Source organism: Folsomia candida, unplaced genomic scaffold, assembly GCF_002217175.1.
Source record: "Folsomia candida strain VU population unplaced genomic scaffold, ASM221717v1 Fcan01_Sc022, whole genome shotgun sequence".
Classification (NCBI taxonomy): Eukaryota; Metazoa; Arthropoda; class Collembola; order Entomobryomorpha; family Isotomidae; genus Folsomia; species Folsomia candida.
Genome location: NW_019091214.1, coordinates 565,211 through 586,428, shown reverse-complemented (window position 1 = coordinate 586,428; position 21,218 = coordinate 565,211). Strand labels below are relative to the sequence as shown.

The 21,218-nt window shown below is 36.5% G+C and overlaps 5 protein-coding genes across 7 annotated transcripts; 1 reads left to right on the top strand and 4 right to left on the bottom strand.

Moving 5' to 3' along the window:
* Positions 1–6,328: 6,328 nt before the first annotated feature.
* LOC110858672 (glutathione S-transferase 1) lies at positions 6,329–8,626 on the top strand. Its single transcript, XM_022107507.2, has 4 exons — positions 6,329–6,485; positions 7,241–7,410; positions 7,831–8,031; positions 8,115–8,626. The coding sequence occupies exons 2-4, from the start codon at positions 7,267–7,269 to the stop codon at positions 8,424–8,426; spliced, it is 657 nt and encodes a 218-aa protein (XP_021963199.1). The 5' UTR covers positions 6,329–6,485; positions 7,241–7,266; the 3' UTR covers positions 8,427–8,626.
* Positions 8,627–8,707: 81 nt separating this feature from the next.
* Positions 8,708–10,766, bottom strand: LOC110858670 (transmembrane protein 41A). Its single transcript, XM_022107506.2, has 6 exons — positions 10,505–10,766; positions 10,137–10,292; positions 10,028–10,064; positions 9,831–9,955; positions 9,619–9,763; positions 8,708–9,305 (listed from the first exon to the last, which is right to left on the bottom strand). The coding sequence occupies exons 1-6, from the start codon at positions 10,598–10,600 to the stop codon at positions 9,088–9,090; spliced, it is 777 nt and encodes a 258-aa protein (XP_021963198.1). The 5' UTR covers positions 10,601–10,766; the 3' UTR covers positions 8,708–9,087.
* Positions 10,767–11,304: 538 nt separating this feature from the next.
* On the bottom strand, positions 11,305–13,231 carry LOC118438477. The gene is made up of 5 exons (XM_035858841.1): positions 12,873–13,231; positions 12,703–12,772; positions 12,249–12,613; positions 11,798–12,181; positions 11,305–11,730 (listed from the first exon to the last, which is right to left on the bottom strand). Exons 1-5 carry the CDS (start codon positions 12,993–12,995, stop codon positions 11,530–11,532), a joined length of 1,143 nt encoding a protein of 380 aa, XP_035714734.1. The 5' UTR covers positions 12,996–13,231; the 3' UTR covers positions 11,305–11,529.
* Positions 13,232–13,404: 173 nt separating this feature from the next.
* LOC110858710 (eukaryotic translation initiation factor 4E type 2) lies at positions 13,405–16,770 on the bottom strand. 2 transcript variants are annotated; one of them, XM_022107564.2, is made up of 6 exons: positions 16,245–16,770; positions 16,048–16,176; positions 15,363–15,432; positions 15,063–15,296; positions 14,720–14,982; positions 13,405–14,367 (listed from the first exon to the last, which is right to left on the bottom strand). In XM_022107564.2, the coding sequence occupies exons 2-6, from the start codon at positions 16,062–16,064 to the stop codon at positions 14,046–14,048; spliced, it is 906 nt and encodes a 301-aa protein (XP_021963256.1). In that variant the 5' UTR covers positions 16,065–16,176; positions 16,245–16,770; the 3' UTR covers positions 13,405–14,045. The 2 variants fall into 2 exon arrangements, with proteins under 2 accessions (XP_021963256.1, XP_021963258.1); XM_022107566.2 differs by having other exon boundaries at positions 15,363–15,411.
* A 145-nt stretch (positions 16,771–16,915) lies between these two features.
* LOC110858755 (cysteine--tRNA ligase, cytoplasmic) lies at positions 16,916–21,140 on the bottom strand. 2 transcript variants are annotated; one of them, XM_035858979.1, is made up of 7 exons: positions 20,927–21,140; positions 20,683–20,858; positions 20,366–20,613; positions 19,671–20,294; positions 19,413–19,598; positions 18,074–18,901; positions 16,916–17,536 (listed from the first exon to the last, which is right to left on the bottom strand). In XM_035858979.1, exons 3-7 carry the CDS (start codon positions 20,595–20,597, stop codon positions 17,196–17,198), a joined length of 2,211 nt encoding a protein of 736 aa, XP_035714872.1. In that variant the 5' UTR covers positions 20,598–20,613; positions 20,683–20,858; positions 20,927–21,140; the 3' UTR covers positions 16,916–17,195. The 2 variants fall into 2 exon arrangements, with proteins under 2 accessions (XP_035714872.1, XP_021963310.1); XM_022107618.2 differs by having other exon boundaries at positions 20,677–20,858; positions 20,927–21,139.
* Positions 21,141–21,218: the final 78 nt, after the last annotated feature.

Here is a 21,218-nt window from a genome sequence, read left to right as displayed (position 1 = left end):
TAAAATTTGTCGGGTTTATGCACACTTTAGTAAATGCTTAATTAGTTAATTATGTACATATTTACATACCCGACCAAAAGTGGAGGTTTGATTATTCGCGATTATCATTACGTTTCTGGAGTGATTTTAGTTAATTAGTGTACGAAATTGGTGCAAATTAAGGTCACGGATTGACCTTAGGTCACCCGATATATATAACGTCAACTATTTAATTTGACGCGTTACTAAATGCCAATTAGTTAATTGTGTACATATTTGCATACGCGACCAAAAGTGGGGGGCTTGACTATCACTACGTTTTTGGAGTGATTTTCGCCAATTATTGTACGAAAATAAGGTCACTGATTGACCTTAGGTCACCGCCACCAATTTTACGACAATACATGCATGAAAGCATTTACACGAAAATTAGTTTCCGTTTACGGATTTCTATTCTCTAGAGAGCAACCGGAATCGCGACAATTTATTTTGTTTGCATATTGGCATACTTTATGTATGGTGTCGGAATTTGCGATTTGACAGAGTCGCAAATGATGCGAAACATGCGATGCAATTGTTCCGCATCGAGTAGTAAAATGGCAAATCTGATTTTATTTACTGGGCTAAATTCCTGTGCTTGACTTTATTGCAGAATTTGTACATGCAGTCGGACAAGAATTTGCACAGAGTAAATACATGAATACGAGACGGTAAATAATAGTGGATGTATTGGACAGAGGTCAAATTAAGTATGTAAATCGTGCAGAATTTCGTGCTAAATGACATAGTGATGCATATTTTGCAAATAAAATTGCATTTAGTAAATAGCGGTATTCATTGTATAATAGTCAACTTTCATGCACAATTATTGTCACCACGTTGGGTAAGAAATTGTTACCAATTTGGTAAAATAGTACATACCAACGGTATTTAACCTTAAAATTAAACATAATTAGGAACCTAGACAAAATTTTAAATAAATTATGTCGCACAAGCCTAACTAGGAAATTCTCTCGGATTTTTGCAACCTTACAAAATTCGCACAAGGTTTCACACACCGAAATGAAACCAGGTTATTTATGTTGAGCATTGCCAATTTAACACGAAAATTTCCCTTACACGAACTTTTACTAAATTATTTTCATGGACAATAATTACTGAATTTTATTTGGTAACAAATTATTATCAACTCGGTAAAGCGGTTACATTACGTACAATTTAGAAAATTTCACTAAGGATCTTTGTTTGTATGTGACGTGACCTTGTAAAATCCGCAAAACATAGAAACGTTTCATGATTACGTAGGAAAAGTCAGGTTGCGAATTTATCATACGTTTACACAAGTTTTGTTTGAAGTGGTTGGAGGCCTGGCCGGTAATTGAGACAGGTTTGAGAGACCAGAAGAACAGACTAGTTCACTTGGCAGAAAATTTCTGCGAACTTATTATTCGTTATTTTTGCGATTAATAAGGTGGAATCGCGAATAATACGTCATTTTATGGCTTATCGGACATTATATTACTTATCAAGGAGTAATATCATTTTATTGCGTTATCATTACGTTATATTACGTTATCATGACATTATATTACGTTATCATGGAGTAATATTCCTTATCATTCCATCAGAATTTGGGCAGATCAAGATCACAAGTTTTATTTGTAAATTTTAAAAAAGATCATAAATTTTAGCAAAAAATTTTGCGTTGCTGCAGTGTAAAAAAAAAGGAATTTACAAAGAGGCAATTCACGCCCTCCTTCGTAACTACGTAAACAGCGTAAAATCCGTAAACTTACAAACGTTTACAAACTTTTACAAAAATTGTCAAGGAAAATCAGTTTACAAACTTTTGTAAACTTACGCAGCTCACAGGCGTCTTTTAATTTTGTAAAGTATTTTGTAAACTCAATTTGCGGAAGAAAAAAATTTGTTCGATACAGAAATTTGGCATAGAGGTTGCTAATGGCTCCTAATGAAAGAATATGAAGTGAAATTGGAAAATTTTTCATCTGGAGGTACCCGAAGGGGTGACCCATACCGATTTTTCAAAATCATCCAATCGAGCTGAAATTTGGTATAGAGGCTGCTAAAGGCTCCTAATGGAAGAATATGAAGTGGAATTGGTAAAAAATCACATCCGGGACCCGTTGGGGTGACCCATACCGATTTCTAAGAAGTTATATATTCAGCTAAGATTTAGTGTGATTTAGGATTAGAATTTAGGAGGGTTGAATTTCGAAATTTTTATAGGAACAGCCTTCACTGTTCGTGGTATTTATTATATCAATAAATGCAGCTCCACAAATTTCTTCCATTAATTTCCGTTTTCTGGAAATGATCGGCATTTTGTTTCAATTATCAGATAAATTTTTACGAAAATAATTGCGAAAGTGAATTCACGGGAAGCTGTTTGTAAACGTTTGTAAGTTTACGGATTTTACGCTGTTTACGTAGTTACCAAGGGTGCGTGAATACCCTCAAAATTTGAAATTTCACCTCAAAATTTGACAGGTTTACGAAATTTTTATTGCGATTCTGATACGCCATTAAAAATAAAGTGACGCATTATATTTAAACGTAGACGGATAGATTCCAAAGTGTGGTTCGTGATATACAAAATTTTGCAAAAAAAATCTGCTACCTACATTCGCACAAAATTAGAAATTGATGATAAGCAATGCAAAATTAGTAACAACACAGCCACTCACATTTCATTCCATCCGACATTTTGCACACAAAAAAATGTGATCCATATATTTTCGCGTGGTGGAAGTTCATAGAAAACATTTCTCTCCTCCACTGATTTGCAATCTCGTCCAGTCCAGCGAGAAGAATGTTCTAGAATTGCAAACACAATTTTTTTGCATGTTGGTTGATTACTCATCGCAAAAAAAACGTTGCTGTTGTGCGAAACCAACCGCATCCTCTCTGCTTTTGCCATAACCTAATCCAACGTGAACACGAATGTCATCTCAAGTGACGCCAGTCTGCCGAAACAAGCAACAAACTCCACCAAGGTCGTTTCGTTTCATCCTCAACGTTTTTTTTCTGCACACATTTTTGAAATTTGCGAACCTTGTGTCAAATTTAGACATGCAGGTGTTAAATAAAAATCGTGAGTCGAAAATGCAATTATGCAGTCAGAATGGTTTGGAGGGTGGATTAGGTAAAAAAAACTTGTGAATTTTAGGGGACCCGACGTGAAGGATGGGTGAGTGGAATCGAATTTTATGGAAGTTTGACCCCTGATTGACCTCAAATTTAGAGAGGAAGGGTAAAATTCTTGAGAGAAAATCGAGTCTAAAACGGAATTATGCAGGCAGAATTTTAGTTTTGGTGAAGAACTAAGAAAAACATTTTAATTTATAATTTCGACGCCGTTACACATTTTTATGAGAATTTCTGTTAAAACTGTAACTTACCACAGATGAAATTCAATATATTTGACAATGACATTCTTCTTGTGGCATTTTTAAATCAAAATTTAAAATTTTCGTAAATTTCGTAAACATGCAATTTCGCATAAAAATTTCAAATTGCAATGTAACCATAATCAGTTGAAATGATGTCTTATTTTTGAATTTCTAAATATTTCCGTAATAAATTTCTATTTGATTTGTTTACTTTAATATTTTTACGCAAGAGAAAAAGATCAAAATAATCTTGGGTTCAGAATCAAATGGGGGGTGGAGATTTTGACCCCAAATTGACCTTAAATTTAGAGAGTACACACGTTAAATAAGAGTAAATTCTTGAGAGATAACGCAGTCGAAAATGCAATTAATTTTAGTTTTGGTTGATAAAATCCTAGATTTAGGACCGAATTTTGGGGGAATTTTGACCCCAAATTGACCCCTCTTTTGACCTTTAAATGACAAGCTTAATGCACAGTCTCCCATACAATTTAGATTCGCTGTATCTGATCCGATCTCATGAAAGGTTTCATGTATGTCTCGATTTTCTCATTGTTTCCTTCGTGCATGATCAGATACGAGAAATGCAAAAACGTGCAGTTTATTCGTAATGCAGTATAATTATGTGTGTATGCGTCATATTATGTAAATGAGGTACTTTTCTGGTACAAAAGTTGAAAGTGTGAGTCATGCAGTTGAAAATTGCAACTGTGCCAATAAGGTTTTGCGAGGGTCGGGTATATGTATGCAGAAAATCGGCATGTTTAACATGCCAGGTGCATTTTGTTGGTCGTTACATTACAATATGACCATTTTTGGATAAAATGTGCAGCTTTTTTATGAGTTCTTGTTTCCTTGCGGTAGATAAGTGCATGCACATAACAAGATAAGGGTTTGATGATAAGTATATAAATAAATACTTTTTTTTATCATCCGGTTTATTGGCTATCCGGTAATAAAATTGGTCATGATTTCTGACACAACCATTTCGCAAGTATTTATTTTGTGAGTTGGTTTGGTTATATAAATGAATAAACAAACAGATGTATGTATTTATGAGGAAAAATATTGCAGGATGCAAGTTTTGCAAGTTGACGTATTCTTTTAGCCGTTGCAATTTTAACGGTTTTGCAAAATAATCTGTCATCCGTTAAATCAAGAAGTGCAAAAATCTATGCAAAATCCAGCTCAATTTACGTCTGTCACGTATCTAAACTAAACTTCAGTTTTGCAAAATGATCATCCGTTAAACCAAGAACTGCAAACATGTATTTATGCAAAAATGCAACTCAATTTCCAGTTAGTTAACTAAACTTCGATTTTAAACCAACAACTGCAAAAATTTATGCAAAATCCAACTCAATTTTCAGTTAGATAACTAAACTTCAGTTTTGCAAAATAATCATCCGTTAAACCAATAACTGCAAAAATCTATGCAAAATCCAACTCTATTTCCAGTTAGATAACCAAACTTTCATTCCTGAGAGAACATAATTTTAAAGTTTGTTACAAACCTTGAATGTAAATATGTACCTCAAAAATGTGTATGCTTTCTTACACAACATGTAAATTATTTATGTAAATGTGAGATGACGGGCATTGTAAAGTTTTGTTCTGTATGGTCGTTTCATCAGTTTATTTGTAGTCTAGTCTGGATTTTAATAATGTGCATCTCGTCAATATTTGAACTCTTGTAAATACGTAATTACACTGTATTTACGAGTGGCGATATTTACATAACAAAAATGGATTCCATTCTTTTCAAGTACTTCGAGTCGTTAAATAAAACGTTCCTCTTGAGTCATGTCTCATGAATATGGGAATGAAATGAAATGCAGTTTGAAATGCATGCTGACAGATTTTAGGGCATGGATGGGCTGGAGAATTTAATGGTAATAACGTGACGAGAGAGAATTGATGCAGTTTGGGGGTGTTCATGTCAAGGGAGAAATTTTCAGGAAAGGGGGATAAATTTTCAGGAAAGGGGGATAAATTTGGGGAATTTTGGTATAAATAGTTAGGAAACTTTGGTGAAAACGTGGGAAATTTCAAGGGGAAAATTTTTATGTTCGATTTCACGATTTATGTCGGGAAATCGTATCCACAAATTTTCAGAAAGAGGGATAAATTTGGGGAATTTTGTGATACAAACTTTTATGAAAAACTGGGAGATTTCAATGGGAAAATTTAATGTTCGATTTTATGAGAGGTTTTGAAGTTGTGACGGAAAATTGTATCTTTTTGTGAGGAAAAGTTTCCCGAATTTTAGAGAGAGTTAAGAACTGTCACTTCCGAAATTTACGAAATTTACGACACTTTTTTGCAAACTTTTAAGTTTCCTGTCTAATGAAATACATTTGGGAAAGAAAATGATATCAAATTTCTACCAGGTTTCCGAAAATTTGTCACCTTTATTATCCCAATTTTTTACCCAATTTACCAAAACCTTGACGTGAATTAGCCTCAAAACTGCATAAAAATGTATACGTCTCAACCAACCCAACCCGTCTGTCATGTCTTTGGACTCATTAAATTACACAAAATGTTCCTCCTTCTTCTAAGGCTAACTTTGTGGGAGGAATTCATGTCTCGAACCGAATGTCCATGTCGAACTGGTAATTTAGTCAATTACGGCCTTCTCCTATTTTTTGTGGGTTCTCTCTTCTCTTTCGTCCTATCGTTTTCATTTCGTATTTATGCAGGATGATGCTGATTTTATGGCTCTTAGTCACCACCACTCCAATGTTGTTAAATTTCTCATATCCTGTCCATTTCTGGAATTGACTGGATGGACTGGAACGCAAATGGATGGATGGAAATGAATGATGCAAAGTAAGAAATGGTATCCAAAACCGGCATAACTTTTATTTTATGTATGTCCATACAGCCAACCATCATGGACAACTATGTGGCTAGCTGGACAAGTAAATGAAGTGAAACAGACAGTGAATAAGACAGACTCATCATCATGAAAAGCGACGAAAAGCTTGGATTTTGTACATAAAAGTGACGCTTCGCCACCACCGGGGCCCATTCCAGCTTTGCCCTTCGATCGAGACAGACTGAGGAAATTTTGTACGGAAAGTAATCCAGGTGAGACACTTTTTTTAGGGTGTTCTTTTGTCTAGTTTTGTCCTTATTGTCCCAATTTTGTTCTTGTTTTACCCGGTTTTTACTCGTTCTTTATTGCGCCGGCTGTTCTTTTTTTGGATCAGTGTCCCGGTTTTTTTAACGGTGAAATAATTCTGGGTAGAGAAAGTAAGTGAAATTCTGGAGGGGGTTAATAAATTTCTGAAATTTTGAGATTTCCTTGAGCCGAGCGGAAAAATAGGTGGCAGTTTTTGTAAATATTTCTGAAATTTTGAGATTTCCTTGAACCTAAAAGTAAAGTAAGACAGGTTTTGTCTCATTTTGTTTTAATACATTTTTAGTTCTGACGGTTTTGACTGACGTTGTTTTGCAATCGTTAATTTTTGCGACATTTTTGCATAATTTGCAACCTCAATTTTCCCATCTGTCTGGTTTTTTGACAGTTTGAGACAGTGAGTGATGTAAATGAGACGACGATCATCATCATTCGAATCGATATTGTCCAGTCCACCCTCAAAATAATGAATATGTACATGTCCTCCAACAAGAATAATAATAGCCGGACAATAAAGGACACAGAATAATTAGAGTAGTGTAATATCCACCGTTTAAATTTTTAATGAATTCTACCCACAAAAACACTTATCGATCCATTTCCGTATCTTCTTTTTTTATCTTATTTGCCTACCAGACCAGTTAAAAATACGTACATAAATCGATCCATCCTAATAATATCTTGTCTTTGTTTTCCTTTACAGATAACTCTCTTATCTCATCGAGAATCATGGCATCCATCGATTTCTACTACTTGCCCCTCTCCGCGCCCTGCCGCTCCGTTCTGATGGTGGCGAAAGCGGTCGGAGTGACCTTGAACTTGAAGCCGACTGATATCATGGCTGGGGAAAACAGGACTCCGGAATTCCTCAAGGTAAATAAATTACTAACTAAATAATTTGTCAAAATATAGTGTTTTTAGCTCCATTCATTCAAAACGTTTGGATTTCCGGAAACATAAACCTCCGTGCATACGATTTCCTAACAAAACGACGAGAATCTACGTTGATAATACAGCGTCGTATTAAAATACTCGTTTTGTGAATAAATTAGCTTTTAATTGCTGTCAAAATACTTCATGTTTATAAAATCGCGTTAAAAAGTTAATTTCTTCGCAAAATTTGTACTATTTTTCAGTATGACGCTGTATTCTCGATATAGATTCGCGTCATTTTGTAGCGGCCTTAAAAATTCAAGTCGTTTGGAAGAACGGAGCTCCAAACATATTGCAAAATATCTTGTCGATTTGACCTTCGACTAATCCTATCCTATAATTTACTACCCTTATCAACAGATGAACGTGCAACACACCATCCCCACCATGGATGACGGCGGCTTCTACTTGAACGAATCTCGAGCAATGCTGCAATACTTGGCCAACAAGTATGGCAAGGATGACTCTCTGTATCCAAAGGACCCCGAGGCGAGGGCACGCGTCGACATGAAACTGTTGTTCGACATGGGAACACTCTACGCCAAGTTTGGCGAGGCTTATGTAAGTTTGCAGATTATTATATATTTTGCAAATTATAATTTTTTTGCAAAGTATTAAATTATAATATTTTTTATGTTATCCAGTACCCCGCCATCTTCGGCAAGACTACGTTGGACCCAGCCAAGGTGGAAAAATTTGAGGAAGTCCTCGACTTTTTGGATGAGTACTTGACCGCGTCGAAATACGTGGCGGGCGACAATTTGACCATTGCTGACTACGCGGTGGCTTCATCTCTCTCCACGATCGAGGCCGCGGGTCACGACCTGTCCAAACATGGCAAGACTGTCGCCTACCTGGCCAAGCTGAAGGAGGAGATTGACGGCTATGCTGAGTTGAATCAGGAAGGCGCCGACCAGTTTGGGGGGTGGGCAAAGGGGGCTATTCAGAAGGCATAAATGATGAAATAAATAATTAATTATAGTTAATTATTATTCAATCTTTTCTTGCTTCGTCAGTATTAAAAAAAGAAGCCTAATTTAATTTAATTTAAAGTTTCATTCATGGATAACTTAGTTGGTAAAATTTCCTAATTTGAAGAATTTGAAAAAGCTTCATGCAAAAATGGAATAAATAAAGAAAATTGGCTAAGCTAAAATTAAGGGGGTTAAATTGTAGTCATTTTTTATGAAGGTTTGGTTGAAATGCATGGCATGATTTAAAATCGCATGTGATCAGGTTTTTGAAGGTTTTGTTTGTTTATTATCATTCCACGAAATGATAAGAATACTTTCGACATACATTTTCATAAATATTGCATAATAAAATCACATTTGACAAAAATATTCATTTTTTAAAGCTAGAAATACTATCGGATCATCAACCATCAAATAAAAAGATAACAGCAACTTATACAAAGATGCCTTCATATTTCATTTATAACTTACGCCAATAATTTAGCTATGGCGCAAGTTACGATGAAATGTAAGAGCACCTTAAGCATATTGTTTAATACAGAATCGTCAGACTTTGTAGATAAGATCGCTCGCTACTAATTTACGTTTTGCAGTGTTTGTTTGCATTGCATGTCACTGTCTCCTTCTTCTTGTTTACTAATACTCACGACGAGGACTCTGGGAGGAGCAGATTAGTCGTGGAGGAGGTCGCTTTAATATTCGGTCTTCTAAACTTGTTCAATAATTTGAACGGGTTGAGAATCCCGACGGCGAGAAGGCCAAGTCCGAAGGCGACGCGCAATGAAATGATATCATCGAGGGAGTCCAAATCTGCCAAGGCGGAACCGGCATTGACCGTGAGGAAGTTGTAAGGAGCGAGTCCTGTAATAAATAAATAAACAGTTTTACTTAAATTAAACCAGAAATAATTAAGAGGGTTAAGTAAACCATTAAAATTTAATGAGGATGAAGATGATAATTTTAATGGAAGTTCTGCATTTTTACAGTAAATTTGGATCTATAAAACCGTTTTATGGATACAAAGAAAATGAGCCAAGTTGCAAAATTAAAATTGAAGAGGTACTTTTTTCGGCAAAAAAATGTGTCATAACTTAATTAATTCGTGGCCAAATTACATTAAACATTAAGTTAATTAATATCCATCTCTATAAATGGGCATCATTGGATCTCTTACCGAGTAGGACGGAGAGGAAAAAGGTCCCCAGAGGCACCCCTACTATCGGCGAGCACATATTAATCAGCCAATTCGGACTCATTGGAAAGACACGTATACTAACAAGGAATTTGAACAAAGCTCTCTCCTCACGCCTTTTTTCCACCTGAAATATTTAACCATTCTTAAATAACACCCTTCACCTTAGCATGATAACCTTGACCTTGACCCACCATTTTTTGAAAGTATGCCACCCTGTGGGGCGCATATCTCACGAGAATCTCCTTCCCAAAGTATTTCGAAACGAGAAAGCAACTCGAAGCACCGCAAGCCGAGAGAAAGCAGCATAATGGGAATCCTGGAAATCAAAAAATAATTTCAACACATTTTTAAAATGATAAATTCCAAAGTTTGAAAGTGATTAACCTACCTTTCAATACTCCGAATAAAGCTCCACTCATCAAGTTCTGGGGGAAAATAATCAATTATTATTATTATTAGATCATCGATAATCAATAATTAATTGATTTTTTGATTACTAAAAATACTGATCCTGGAATGGCAAACGTTTGCTTGTATAAGTAGACCGAGGAGAAGAAGAGGACCGTGTAGGCGACCCTTTTTGTCGCATATTCTTCCAAAACTTCTTTCAATTCGAGGAGATGTTTTAGGTCACGGGGAAGTTGGAGGCGACTCTGCAATAAAAATAGACCCAAGTTAAGTTACTTACAATTTCATGGCGTAATTTAGTATTAATTAGTCAATTATTTGTGTATAAATTCCACGCCAAAATTAACTTTATTATGAAACGTCTCGCAAATTAAAAAAAACAGGTTAACTAATTCCCCGTTGCTAAATTTGTACCTAAATTATAGTTGATTAATCAATCAAATAGCTCTTCACTTACATCTGGACCACTTAAATAATACAGGAAATAAATAAATCCAGTTGCTGCAAGAATTAACAGAATTAAGGTCACGCTGTTCCGCAGGATGGCCACCATCGCCACACCCTTGTGACTACTAAAAAACGACGATCTCCTTTCTTATAGGAATGATAATAGTTAAGTCATTAATTAATTATTTATTTGTTTAAAATTATTAATACTGAGGAAATTTGTTATGTGAGTCAGCGAGATGACAGATGATGGAATATTGTTTACAAAAATAAATCCGACCCGCTTTGTTTATCAACATGTCATATTCTATAGAAATCTCATTTTTCATGAAAATGCATACATTTCCGGTGTGACCATGAATTAGTCGTTTGCAAATATGAAGGAATGGTACGTATGATATAAAAAAAACTAAATTTTAGTGCGTCGTGACCGTGGCAAAGCTGAACAACTTTGGTCATCCGATTTGCACGAGTTTTCAATAAAATCCTCTTTCTTGCTTGCTAATAGGTCATGTGAAAATGAAGCTCGGCCTTCTCACGGTCACGACAATTTTATTATTTTTTGCCTTGAACCTCGACGCAGATAAGCCCTTATCACATTTAAAGGTTATTTGAAATTACTCAATTGTCAATTATTATTAATATATAATTTAAAAATATATTTTTTCAAGAAAAATTACAGATCCTTTTTTGTCTATTTATACAATTGCATCCTTAAAAATTTATTCCGTTGATAACGGCTGAACAATTAAAAAAATAACTGTAAAGGGTTTCGCAAGTTCTACATAAATATTTTGATAATAAGCCAAATTAATTTCGCCAATGTATTTGTATTGAAAATCTGAAGTAAATATAAGTAATGTAATACTTTCTGATTCCCCCTATTTCACCAATTTTCAATGTAATCCAACTAATTGTTTCAAAATTTTGCTTAAAAAATAGCTACACGTGTCATTTTCCAATAGTAATATCTGTATCTCTAATTAAGTGCAATGTTTTTACTGTAAAAACACTCTAAAAAAGCTGCTAATTCTCCTAGTTCAGATAATTCATGACCCATCCGATAACGGTTTCCCGGTCAGGGTCATTGTTTTCCAGCATATAAGGCGTGTACGGTTGCACAACTATGCAACCTCCCGTCGTTACAGATTCCCCGACAAGGTAACTAATTATTCCGTCAATGACTTCATATTTTGTAGATCTTACGACCACGGCACCCTTCAATACCCAGCAAATCTACAAAAAACAAGACGAAATAAATCATTTCATAATCAAACAAAAAATTGAAAAATAAATTCATTACAATCTGAGCATTTTTAGAGATGCTAAACGGTTTCGACGCTTTCGGAGCGATGTTAATATATCCAGTGATGGTATTTCCATAAACGCCCAAAGGTGCAAGCCCCACGCCTGGATGAGATTGTCGAAACCTTGTTCCTGAACCGAAAAGTTGTTTAACATCGGCAGGATAGTTGATGAGGGATGCTCTGATGTCATCGTCCTCTGGGTTGTCTGAATTCATAAATTTTATAAACTCAGCCTCGTCAACCCTTGCTTCAAATTTGTTATCAAAAAAAGAAGCCATGTTCTCGTCGTCAGGATCAATGTTTCGAGAGGGCATACGTCGCCGGATTGGAGCCAGACAACGTGAAATACTTTCTTCCTCGTCATCTTTGCCTCCCACTTGCTATAATTTAAAGGAGATTTAGTAAAATTAAGATTTTTGAGACGGGAGTAGTATTTTAAGGACTTACGACGATTGATGAGGAGGTTGACGATGGTAACGACATTCGGCTTGATTTTGTCACATCAACGGGACGAATCGCCTTATGATAAGTTGGAGATGGAGAGCGTGAACGTGGTTGTGTAAATTTTTCTTTTTTCAATGCATTCTTCTGCTGGGGAGCAAAACTTGAAGGGTCTTTCTTCATTGAGAATTTGCTAGAAGTTGTGAGAGGTTCATATTTTCGATTTTTTACACGATGTGAAAGTGATACAGTTGCCAGTACCACTCTTGACCTAAGCTTTTTAATTTTCAGAGTAGTGTTTTCTCCAGAATCTGAATACTCCTCTTCGCTTCTGTTTTGATCATGATCACCAAGCTCCAATTTGGGGGACACTTTAGGGAGGCAAACAATAACACCATGAGTTTTATATGTGTACATATTATAGATATTTACAGTAAAAAATAGTTGACAATTAATTTACCCATTTTGCGCTTGTTAGAGCCGAAATTAAAGTTGAATAGTGAATTTTTAGGAGCGTTTATACTTATATCCTAAAAAATGAGGAAAAAAGAAAATAGTTCATATTCCGAGCTATATGCATAAATATTTTTTAATCAATGATGATCGTCAATTAAAAATAAATTTCCATACCTCGATATTCGTTGGAAAAAAGACGGTACGAGAACGAACCATCTGTAACAAATTTTTATTATTATCTTGGAACGATCTCGAGACTTTTTTCTCCTCCTTTACAACAAATGAAGCCTTCTTCATGTTAAAACTAGTGAAAAACTTTTTGGAAAAATTAGTTTCGAATTTCAGAAATTTAATATTGTAAAATTTCGTTGTAAAAAAAGTGAGTGTGCAGCAGAGTAGTTCACTCACTGCCAAAATTTGGCCTGCTCGCTCCCACAAATTCTTTCCAAACGCGAGGTCATTAACCTGAAGACCGAGAATTCTTGGTGGTGGGACATTAAGCGGACCGTGTATTTTCGCAATTCGCAATTTTTTTGACCGTTTTGCAACGGTCTTAGGAATTAGATTAACCCCTTGTTTTTACGAAGTTTTTGACCTACATACAAATTCAAAAATATGTATGCATTTTTCGAATTACTTGCTAAATTGATTTTTTTTATATTTTAAGTTTGATGGTAATAATTATTCACTCAAAACAATAAAGCACTTGATTGCATGACATTTACACATTTATTTATTTATTTAACTATAATTAAACTCTTGTACTCGAGAATGTCTGCAGCAGGGTATGAATAAATCGTCAACAAACAAGATAACGGAAATTTTAGAAGATTGGTTCAGGTTTCTGGCAGGATTTGTTTAATTTTTAAAGATTTTATACCACTGGACAAATTACACACGAATAATTATATTTCGAAAAGAAAATTGCACATTACAAAAACTTCTTATATGTACCAAATTCATATTTTTTACATTTAGCTTATCTTCAGAATCGTAATTTCTTAAATATCTACAAATTGGTATACTCTTATTAATCTCTAGATAGCACTTTTTTTAAGAAACTTCGATCAGATTAAGCATTATAATTAATTGTATACATTTATTAATAACGACAACGAGAACATTTAAAAAATTACGACATTATGGATATCAATTACTTAAAAATCTTTATTAACATTCTGAGAGAAAATTTAGCCTAAAATATTCCGAGTTTTACGAAATTTATTTGAATTTGAATAATTTGAGTTAATTTTTCCTGTCCGCCCCGTCACCCTCCTCATCTAGTTGGTCCAAGTGTTCTCGTTATCTCCATTTTTTCCTAGTTGTTGAGCCATACTTATGGTGATATCATCGATTCGAAGATAAATTAATTTGAGGAGCACCGCGGCCGAGTCCCTCCCTCGACAAAGCCGTGGACGACGATGCTGAAGGAGCAGGAATATTTTCGCCGCGTTCGAAATGCGGTGGACTGCCGGATCTCGGTTTATTGGATGAGAAGCCGCCACCACCACTAGATCCGGGTGTGGTTGGAGTGCGAGGCAAGATCGAACTGTCCCCACCTCCTCCTCCTCCCCCGGTGGGAAGACCACCACCGCCCCCGCCGCCGCTGGCACCTTCTCGCCCACTGCTGTCACGTTGATTCACCCAGTTGAGAAAGTCTTTGTGATATCTGTAGGGAAATTGAAATTAGTAGAATTAGAACCCCAATATTTTCAGGAAATTTGCGTGGATGTTTCCAAACTGAAAAATTATGGTAAACTTAGCTCCAAAATAGAGTGAAAATCGTAGATTTTTGTAAGTTTACAATAAATTTGTGGCCTCATTTTACTTTGGAACTTTTTGAACGTGCTCACGCGTTTGTGAGAAGTTCTAGTAAAATATTTCTGAAATACAGCGATGACAGATTTTTATAAGTTTGTAGTCTGATTTTCCCTGAACGCTTTTTTGAGGAATTTACTGAATTACAAACATCCCAGTGAACTGCTTAATTAATATAATTTTATCGTGCTATTTTTTTTTACCGATATTCCATTTGAATGTGGGCCGGAAGGTTCAAAACCTTGCGGAGTGAGTCTCGAATCCTGTCGGTAATTTCGTGATCCGCACAGTTCTTATTCCAGAGGGAGATACAGTCCTTCTTCTGTCGCATGGAGACCCCCGCTCCGCAAATTTCGTCCCCCAGGTCAAACTGCTCCCCAAGAATGGCAAGGATCAAATTCTCCCAGCAGCGTGCAGCCAGACCTTTGTTAAGACGGACGAGCCACTGACCACCGTCACGATTTCCCTAAAGAACAGATGCAAAAATAGTCAATTGTTTTAGAAAATCTTATAAAATTATGATATTTCTGTCAAATTTTATTCCACCTTGTGTTCCCACATGGGTTTGATTCCGTCCTTGAATACGAAAAAATCTGAAGGTGAATTTAAATCCGAGGGTCGGACGAGATGTGAATACAACGCCCAGAATTGTTCCACCGATGCAAATCTGCCAATTTTCTTGAGGGAAAAGTCATACTGTTGGTAATTCGTTTTTCCAATGTACCAAAGTCCATAAGTGTATTGAAGCTTGTGTTCTGAGGGGCCAACTTCAAGTGGGGGCTGTGGAAAATGGAGAAACAAGTTAATTATTTGTACTAATTTGATTTTCAATCCAAGATTATTTACCAAATCTTCATCGTCATCGACATCTTCTTCCGCCGTACTTTTCCGCAGACTGAAACGGTTTATAAACAGACTTTTTTCGTCGAATCGCAGTTGATTTAGAATTATGGGGAGGATTATCGAGTAGGATGTGAGTGGGGGTGGCGCAGGGATAGGATTTTTTATTTATTTTCGAATCCAGTCGTTGCAGATTGATTTAGATTTGTTTGTGTGTCAGGCAGGCAGGCAGAGTCGAGGAGGTAAAGAACATTCAGAGGAGGACAAGCAATAAAATGTAAAAAACATAAAAAAAAGAACAAAAAACAACATAAAATTAATACACAAAGTTATTGTGATGTCAATTTCTCGGGGTGGAAGGAAGAGGATTAACTGGATTAATGATTAATTAACTATTTTACGAACATACGATAATATTCGAGTCATTAAATGGATAAATGATTAAAAAGTTAATGGTTATTAACGTAAATCAACTAATTGTGCACAAAAAATTGAAGATACACCTGAACTACCCAACAAGGAGAATAGAATTTGGGAAAAAGTTACACAAAAACAAAAAAAAACAGAATTTCATTCAACATCAAAAAATACAGGAAAATATTTATGTGGGGATTGAAAATTTCAATTTGAAATTGACGTGCAAAAAAGATTCATTAATAATTATTATTGACCAATTTTATGAACTACTTACTCATCAATTACGGACATATTGCTGTAAGTTTTATCTTCCTTCAAAGGATTTGGCGACGACGGGTCTAGGATTTGGCGATATTTGACTAATCGAGCGAGATACGACAAGATCAGGTCACGAGATATTTAGCTGAAAAGATAACGTATTTGTTAAACTAATCAAAAATTATAAAACCAACTTGAAATTTAATAACTTACTCTCCAATTTTTACCAGAATTATTAAAATTAGATCACTTTTTCCTTCCCAAATAATTTGACTGATTGATGATGAGCTGGATTGGATAAACTTGAACTTTCGTTAATTATTACTCTTACAAGATACACACAACCCTGCACTTTAATTAAACCTTAATTGCAACAATTATAATTATAATAATTCTCGATAATACGATATCATCACAGATAATAGTTAAACAGCTTGTTTTGTTTACTTATTTTCGAAAACAGATTTATCTCGTGTAAAATATTTGCTGAATTTCGCGTAAAACTCGTTAAAAGAACTCTTCCTTCAATTTTTTTCTGCTGCTTGATTAAAACCAATTTCGAAAATCTGAGTATGTTGTTTTATTAATTTTTTATTCTCGGTTCATTCCACGATGCAAGATAGAAGTCAAAAATATCGAAAACACAATGCTTCCAAGTCTCAAAGAGAATGCGCCACGCGTATCAAGAACCACCACCGTCGGGCTATTACGCGATTTAGTGGATTTTCAGATTCGGAGAATTTTGCAAAAATTTATTATGTCTAATTTTTTTAGCGTGTGCAAATATGGACAAAATGAATTGATGCATGCATGCATATTATACGTAATCCCGGGTTTAGTTTATAAATGTTGCGAATTTTTATGCACAATTTTTGCAATAAGAATCTATAATGGAAAAAGTTTATTGTTTGCATACATTGTAAAAGAAATGAGTATAGGTTTTCGGAATTATTTTAGTATTATGCTTAACAGACTCGGAAGGCATGGATTTAAGCTGTTAATTAATTACACTGGAGTTAATCAACCCAATTAAGTCATACATCCATTTATAGTAATAACAAGTAATTTGCATCGCATTTTTTACCTCGGAATTTGCAAACTGGCAAACAAGACTAATTTTAGTTTTTTTAAGTAATAACAAAAAAATAACTAGTTTTTCGACTGTTAATTCTCACTCGGAACGGTTTTCAAGTACTCGTCGTACACCTTTTTCTGCTGGGCGTGTAATTTTTCGAGCTTTTTGAGCTGTGATTTTGTCACCGGGTTGCCTTCCGCGTCGTGCGTGGGGATTCCCTCCGGACCAAATTGGGAATACTTGTCTGTCTCTTTGAGGAAAAGTTGGGACGGTGGGATTCGACGGGCGGCCTCTTTTTCCGCCGCGACGCGGGCCTGTTCTTCCTTCTTCCGCGCTTTCTCGGCGGCACGGTCAGCTTCCAACTTGTCTTTTTGCTCCTTCTCTTTCCGCATGGCCTCTTTTCCAACGTATTTGACCGTGGTGGGACAGCCTGCATGTGAAAGAAAGAACAAATGCACATGATGAGATATTTTTTTAGGTAAGAACTCAAGTCAGTTAATTATCAATTAAAATCAATTAGTTAATGAAGTCATCATTTTTAACCGTGCAAAATACAAATTACAGTGACAAGCATTTAGCTTTCCCATCTGTTAAATTTTGAGACTTCGTGGTCAATAATCTAAACATTAGTTAAGTAACTTCAAAACCTCAATTTAATTCATTTGGCATTAAAACGAAGCAAAAATAGAAATAATTAGAAACTAATCACAAAAATCGAAGTTCTAATCTGAATCTCGGTACAATACACGGACAATTTAATTTTCCTACATTTAAATTATTCCTGAAGTGTTTAATGAAATCTAAAAGTTAAACGTAACTTCAAAAAACTCAAATTTAACTCTTTTGGCATTTAATTGGAGCAGAATTACAAATAATTTATAAAAATTAATCACAAAAATTATTTTTCTAATCTTTCATAATTTTGCACTTCTCTCCATTATCTTGTTAGCAAATCAGCAATAATTACCTTCATGATCCTCCAACCGCACCCCCAACTCGGGCAATTTACTATCCCTGATTTCATCACAGGCCTTTAAAATCGTCCCCTTCACGGCTGCGTCTCCTATCGATTTTGCCGTGGACCTAATCTGTTCCCGAAACTCGGATAATACTTCTACAAATGGGAGCACGGTTTCCTCCACGTCCACGCTTCCGGCCACTCCTTCCCCTCCGTCCGCACTTTTGAATCCAAAACTGTCCAATTCCGTTGAACCCGTGACGCCAAACATTCTCAAAATTGAGGTCACATATTTCGCTCCTGCCTTCAGTAAGGGCGAGTTAATTGGGGACTTTGCATTTTTGCAGGTTTGAATGTAAATATTGGACTCGGAGATGAGATCTCGCAGAGCAAAGAGGACACTGCGAGTGTCCACGTTGTCGCAGAGGGCGGCATGAACGGCGGCTTTTGCAGAGTCGATTCCTTTTTGCAGGGTGACGTCATCTTGACCCCATTTTGGGTAGGGATCCGGACTACAGCGCATCGCGGCTTTGACGTTGAGGAAGAATTCTGCAATTTTCTGCTCGTATTGGATCGCTGCTTCCATGCCGGAGGGAGAATAGTCGAGCGTATCCTTCCAAGAGTGGAGGAGGAAAGTGAGGCGAAGTTGGGGGGCAGTGTATTCATTTAAGGCTTGCCTTATGGTGATGAAATTTTTGAGTGATTTCGACATTTTACACCCAGCGATTGTCAAATGGCCAGAGTGGAGAAAGTAGGAGACCCAAGAGTTAGAGTTGTAGTAGGCTTCGGATTGTGCGATCTCATTGTCGTGATGGGGGAATTTCAGGTCAACGCCGCCTAACAGGAATACAAGTAAATTGAGGAATTATTTGGGGAACAAAATTCCTACTTGAGAAAAACTTGAGTAAAGATACTTGAGAATTTAGTAATCTGTGCAAAATTAATTTCAAAATTTGCTAAGGATTTATTTGTAAAAATGGTGGGAATGTGAAATCATTAAGGAATCATTAAGGAATTAAAGAATCATTAAGGATTCTTGAGGGATTAGTATAATTTTTATTCGAAACATGGTTTGAAACTGTGAGATACAATATCTCGGCTGCTTCGTGGATAAGGGTTTATCTGGGCCTAGATGCGTGTGCCTTTGGGATGGATATACCCCGTCACAAATAAGCCCCTATCCTTCAGAGAGACGAAATATTGTATCTCATCTCAAAGGTTAAAACCCTTCAAATGCATAAAGTTTGTTTTAAGGAACCAGGGTCAAGGTGGTCACAAAACTTTGCAAAAAGTGCACATCTAAACAAATTATGCAAATTATGCAAATTCACAAATTCCTCACACCCACCCGTATGAATATCCAGCTCTTTTCCCACGATCGCACTCGCCATAGCAGAGCACTCAATATGCCAGCCAGGTCGTCCCTTTCCCCACGGAGAATCCCAAGATGGCTCGCCACGACGCGATGATTTCCAGAGAGCGAAATCCGCAGGTGACCTCTTCTCACTCGTGGCACGGGATGAGGTCAGCTCGCCTAGTAAAAAAAAGAAATGTCATATTAATTAACTGTCCTAATTAATTAGTTACAACCCAATTAATTAATTACCCTCCCCCTCCATTAACATCTTCTCATCTCCTACCGCTTCCGGAACAAGTTTAGCATACTTATGATTCGGATCCACCCTAAATTTCGCCACGTCAAAGTAAACCGATCCATTTGACTCGTACGCAAATCCGTTGGCGATAATGGTTTCGATATAGGACACAATTTCCGGCACGTATTCGCTCACCCGGGTGAGAACGTCGGGTGGGAGGACGTTCAGTGCAGTCATGTCGGAAAAATATTCACCCTCCCAGCGTCGCGAGAACGTGTTGAATATTTCATTTTCAAAGACACGGTCGTCAGAAACTTTACGGTCGAGCCAGTCGTACAAAATATCGCGACCGCTAGCGAGCAATATTTCTTTTTGAGCAGCGAGATGTTCCGCATTGTCAGAATTTTTATTAATTTCCGCCTCAACTTGGGCCATTACAGCTTTAACGTTGCCCAAACTTCGTTCCCGCATGGTTTTCTTATCGGGATCGGTTTCTGCGAGGGTCGCGGTCACGTAGGATTCAATAGCGAGCGTAAGATCCGACGTGATGGACGAAATTGTAGTCGACGGGGAGGCAGAGTATTCAGCAAAGAGGTATTCTTGCCGGGCACGCTTGATAATTTTATCGTCGACGTCTATAAATGAAGACAAGATTGCGATTAGTTTATAATTAATTAATTACTAATTAAAATTAGTACATTCTCACCCGTAATATTCATCACGAAAAACACGTCATATCCAAAATAATGGGTCAACACACGTCGCAAAATATCAAACGAAATATACGACCTGGCGTGACCCATATGCGACGCATCGTACACCGTTGGACCGCACGAGTACCAAGTAACATGTCGTCCGGCAGGGTCACCCGGGCGAAAATCTTCCACCGAGCGGGTCAAACTGTTGTACAGGCGGAGTCCTGTCGTCAGTGTCGCCATGATATCCTTGTTTTATCTACAAAGACGAAACATATCACATATTTTTATAAATACAATTTTCAAAATTAGGACAAGTTACCTTTACAATTATTAACTCTCCACTTTCACCAACAATAGAACAATGAATGAATGAACCGTCTCCAATTGTCCTTCTACTGTCCTCAATTGTACTATCCTCAATTTCCTGATGAAATCCAACCGCACGGTTTCACCGACACGTCAAATTCCCTCAAATCCAGCAGCCGGACCGGATGCTCTTATCTACAAAGAAGCAGCGACATATTTTATTCTTATAAATAAAATTTCCAAAATTACAACAATTTACTTACTTTACGATTATTAATTAACTCTCCACTTCAACAATGAATGAATACTATTGTTCTTCTCCTATAATTTCCTGATGAAATCCAACCATACGGTTTCTCACCGACACGTCAAATTCCCTCAAATCCAGCAGCCGGACTGGATGATCCAACTATTCGCGAATTTTAGTCGTGTGTTCATGTATGGTGTGCGAATTTTCACACGGAAAAACTTTCCCACCCCGGCAGCTGGGAGAGCATAGACAGATCTCTGTAAATCCAAGTAGAAACAAACAGTAGATGATATTTCACCCTTGTT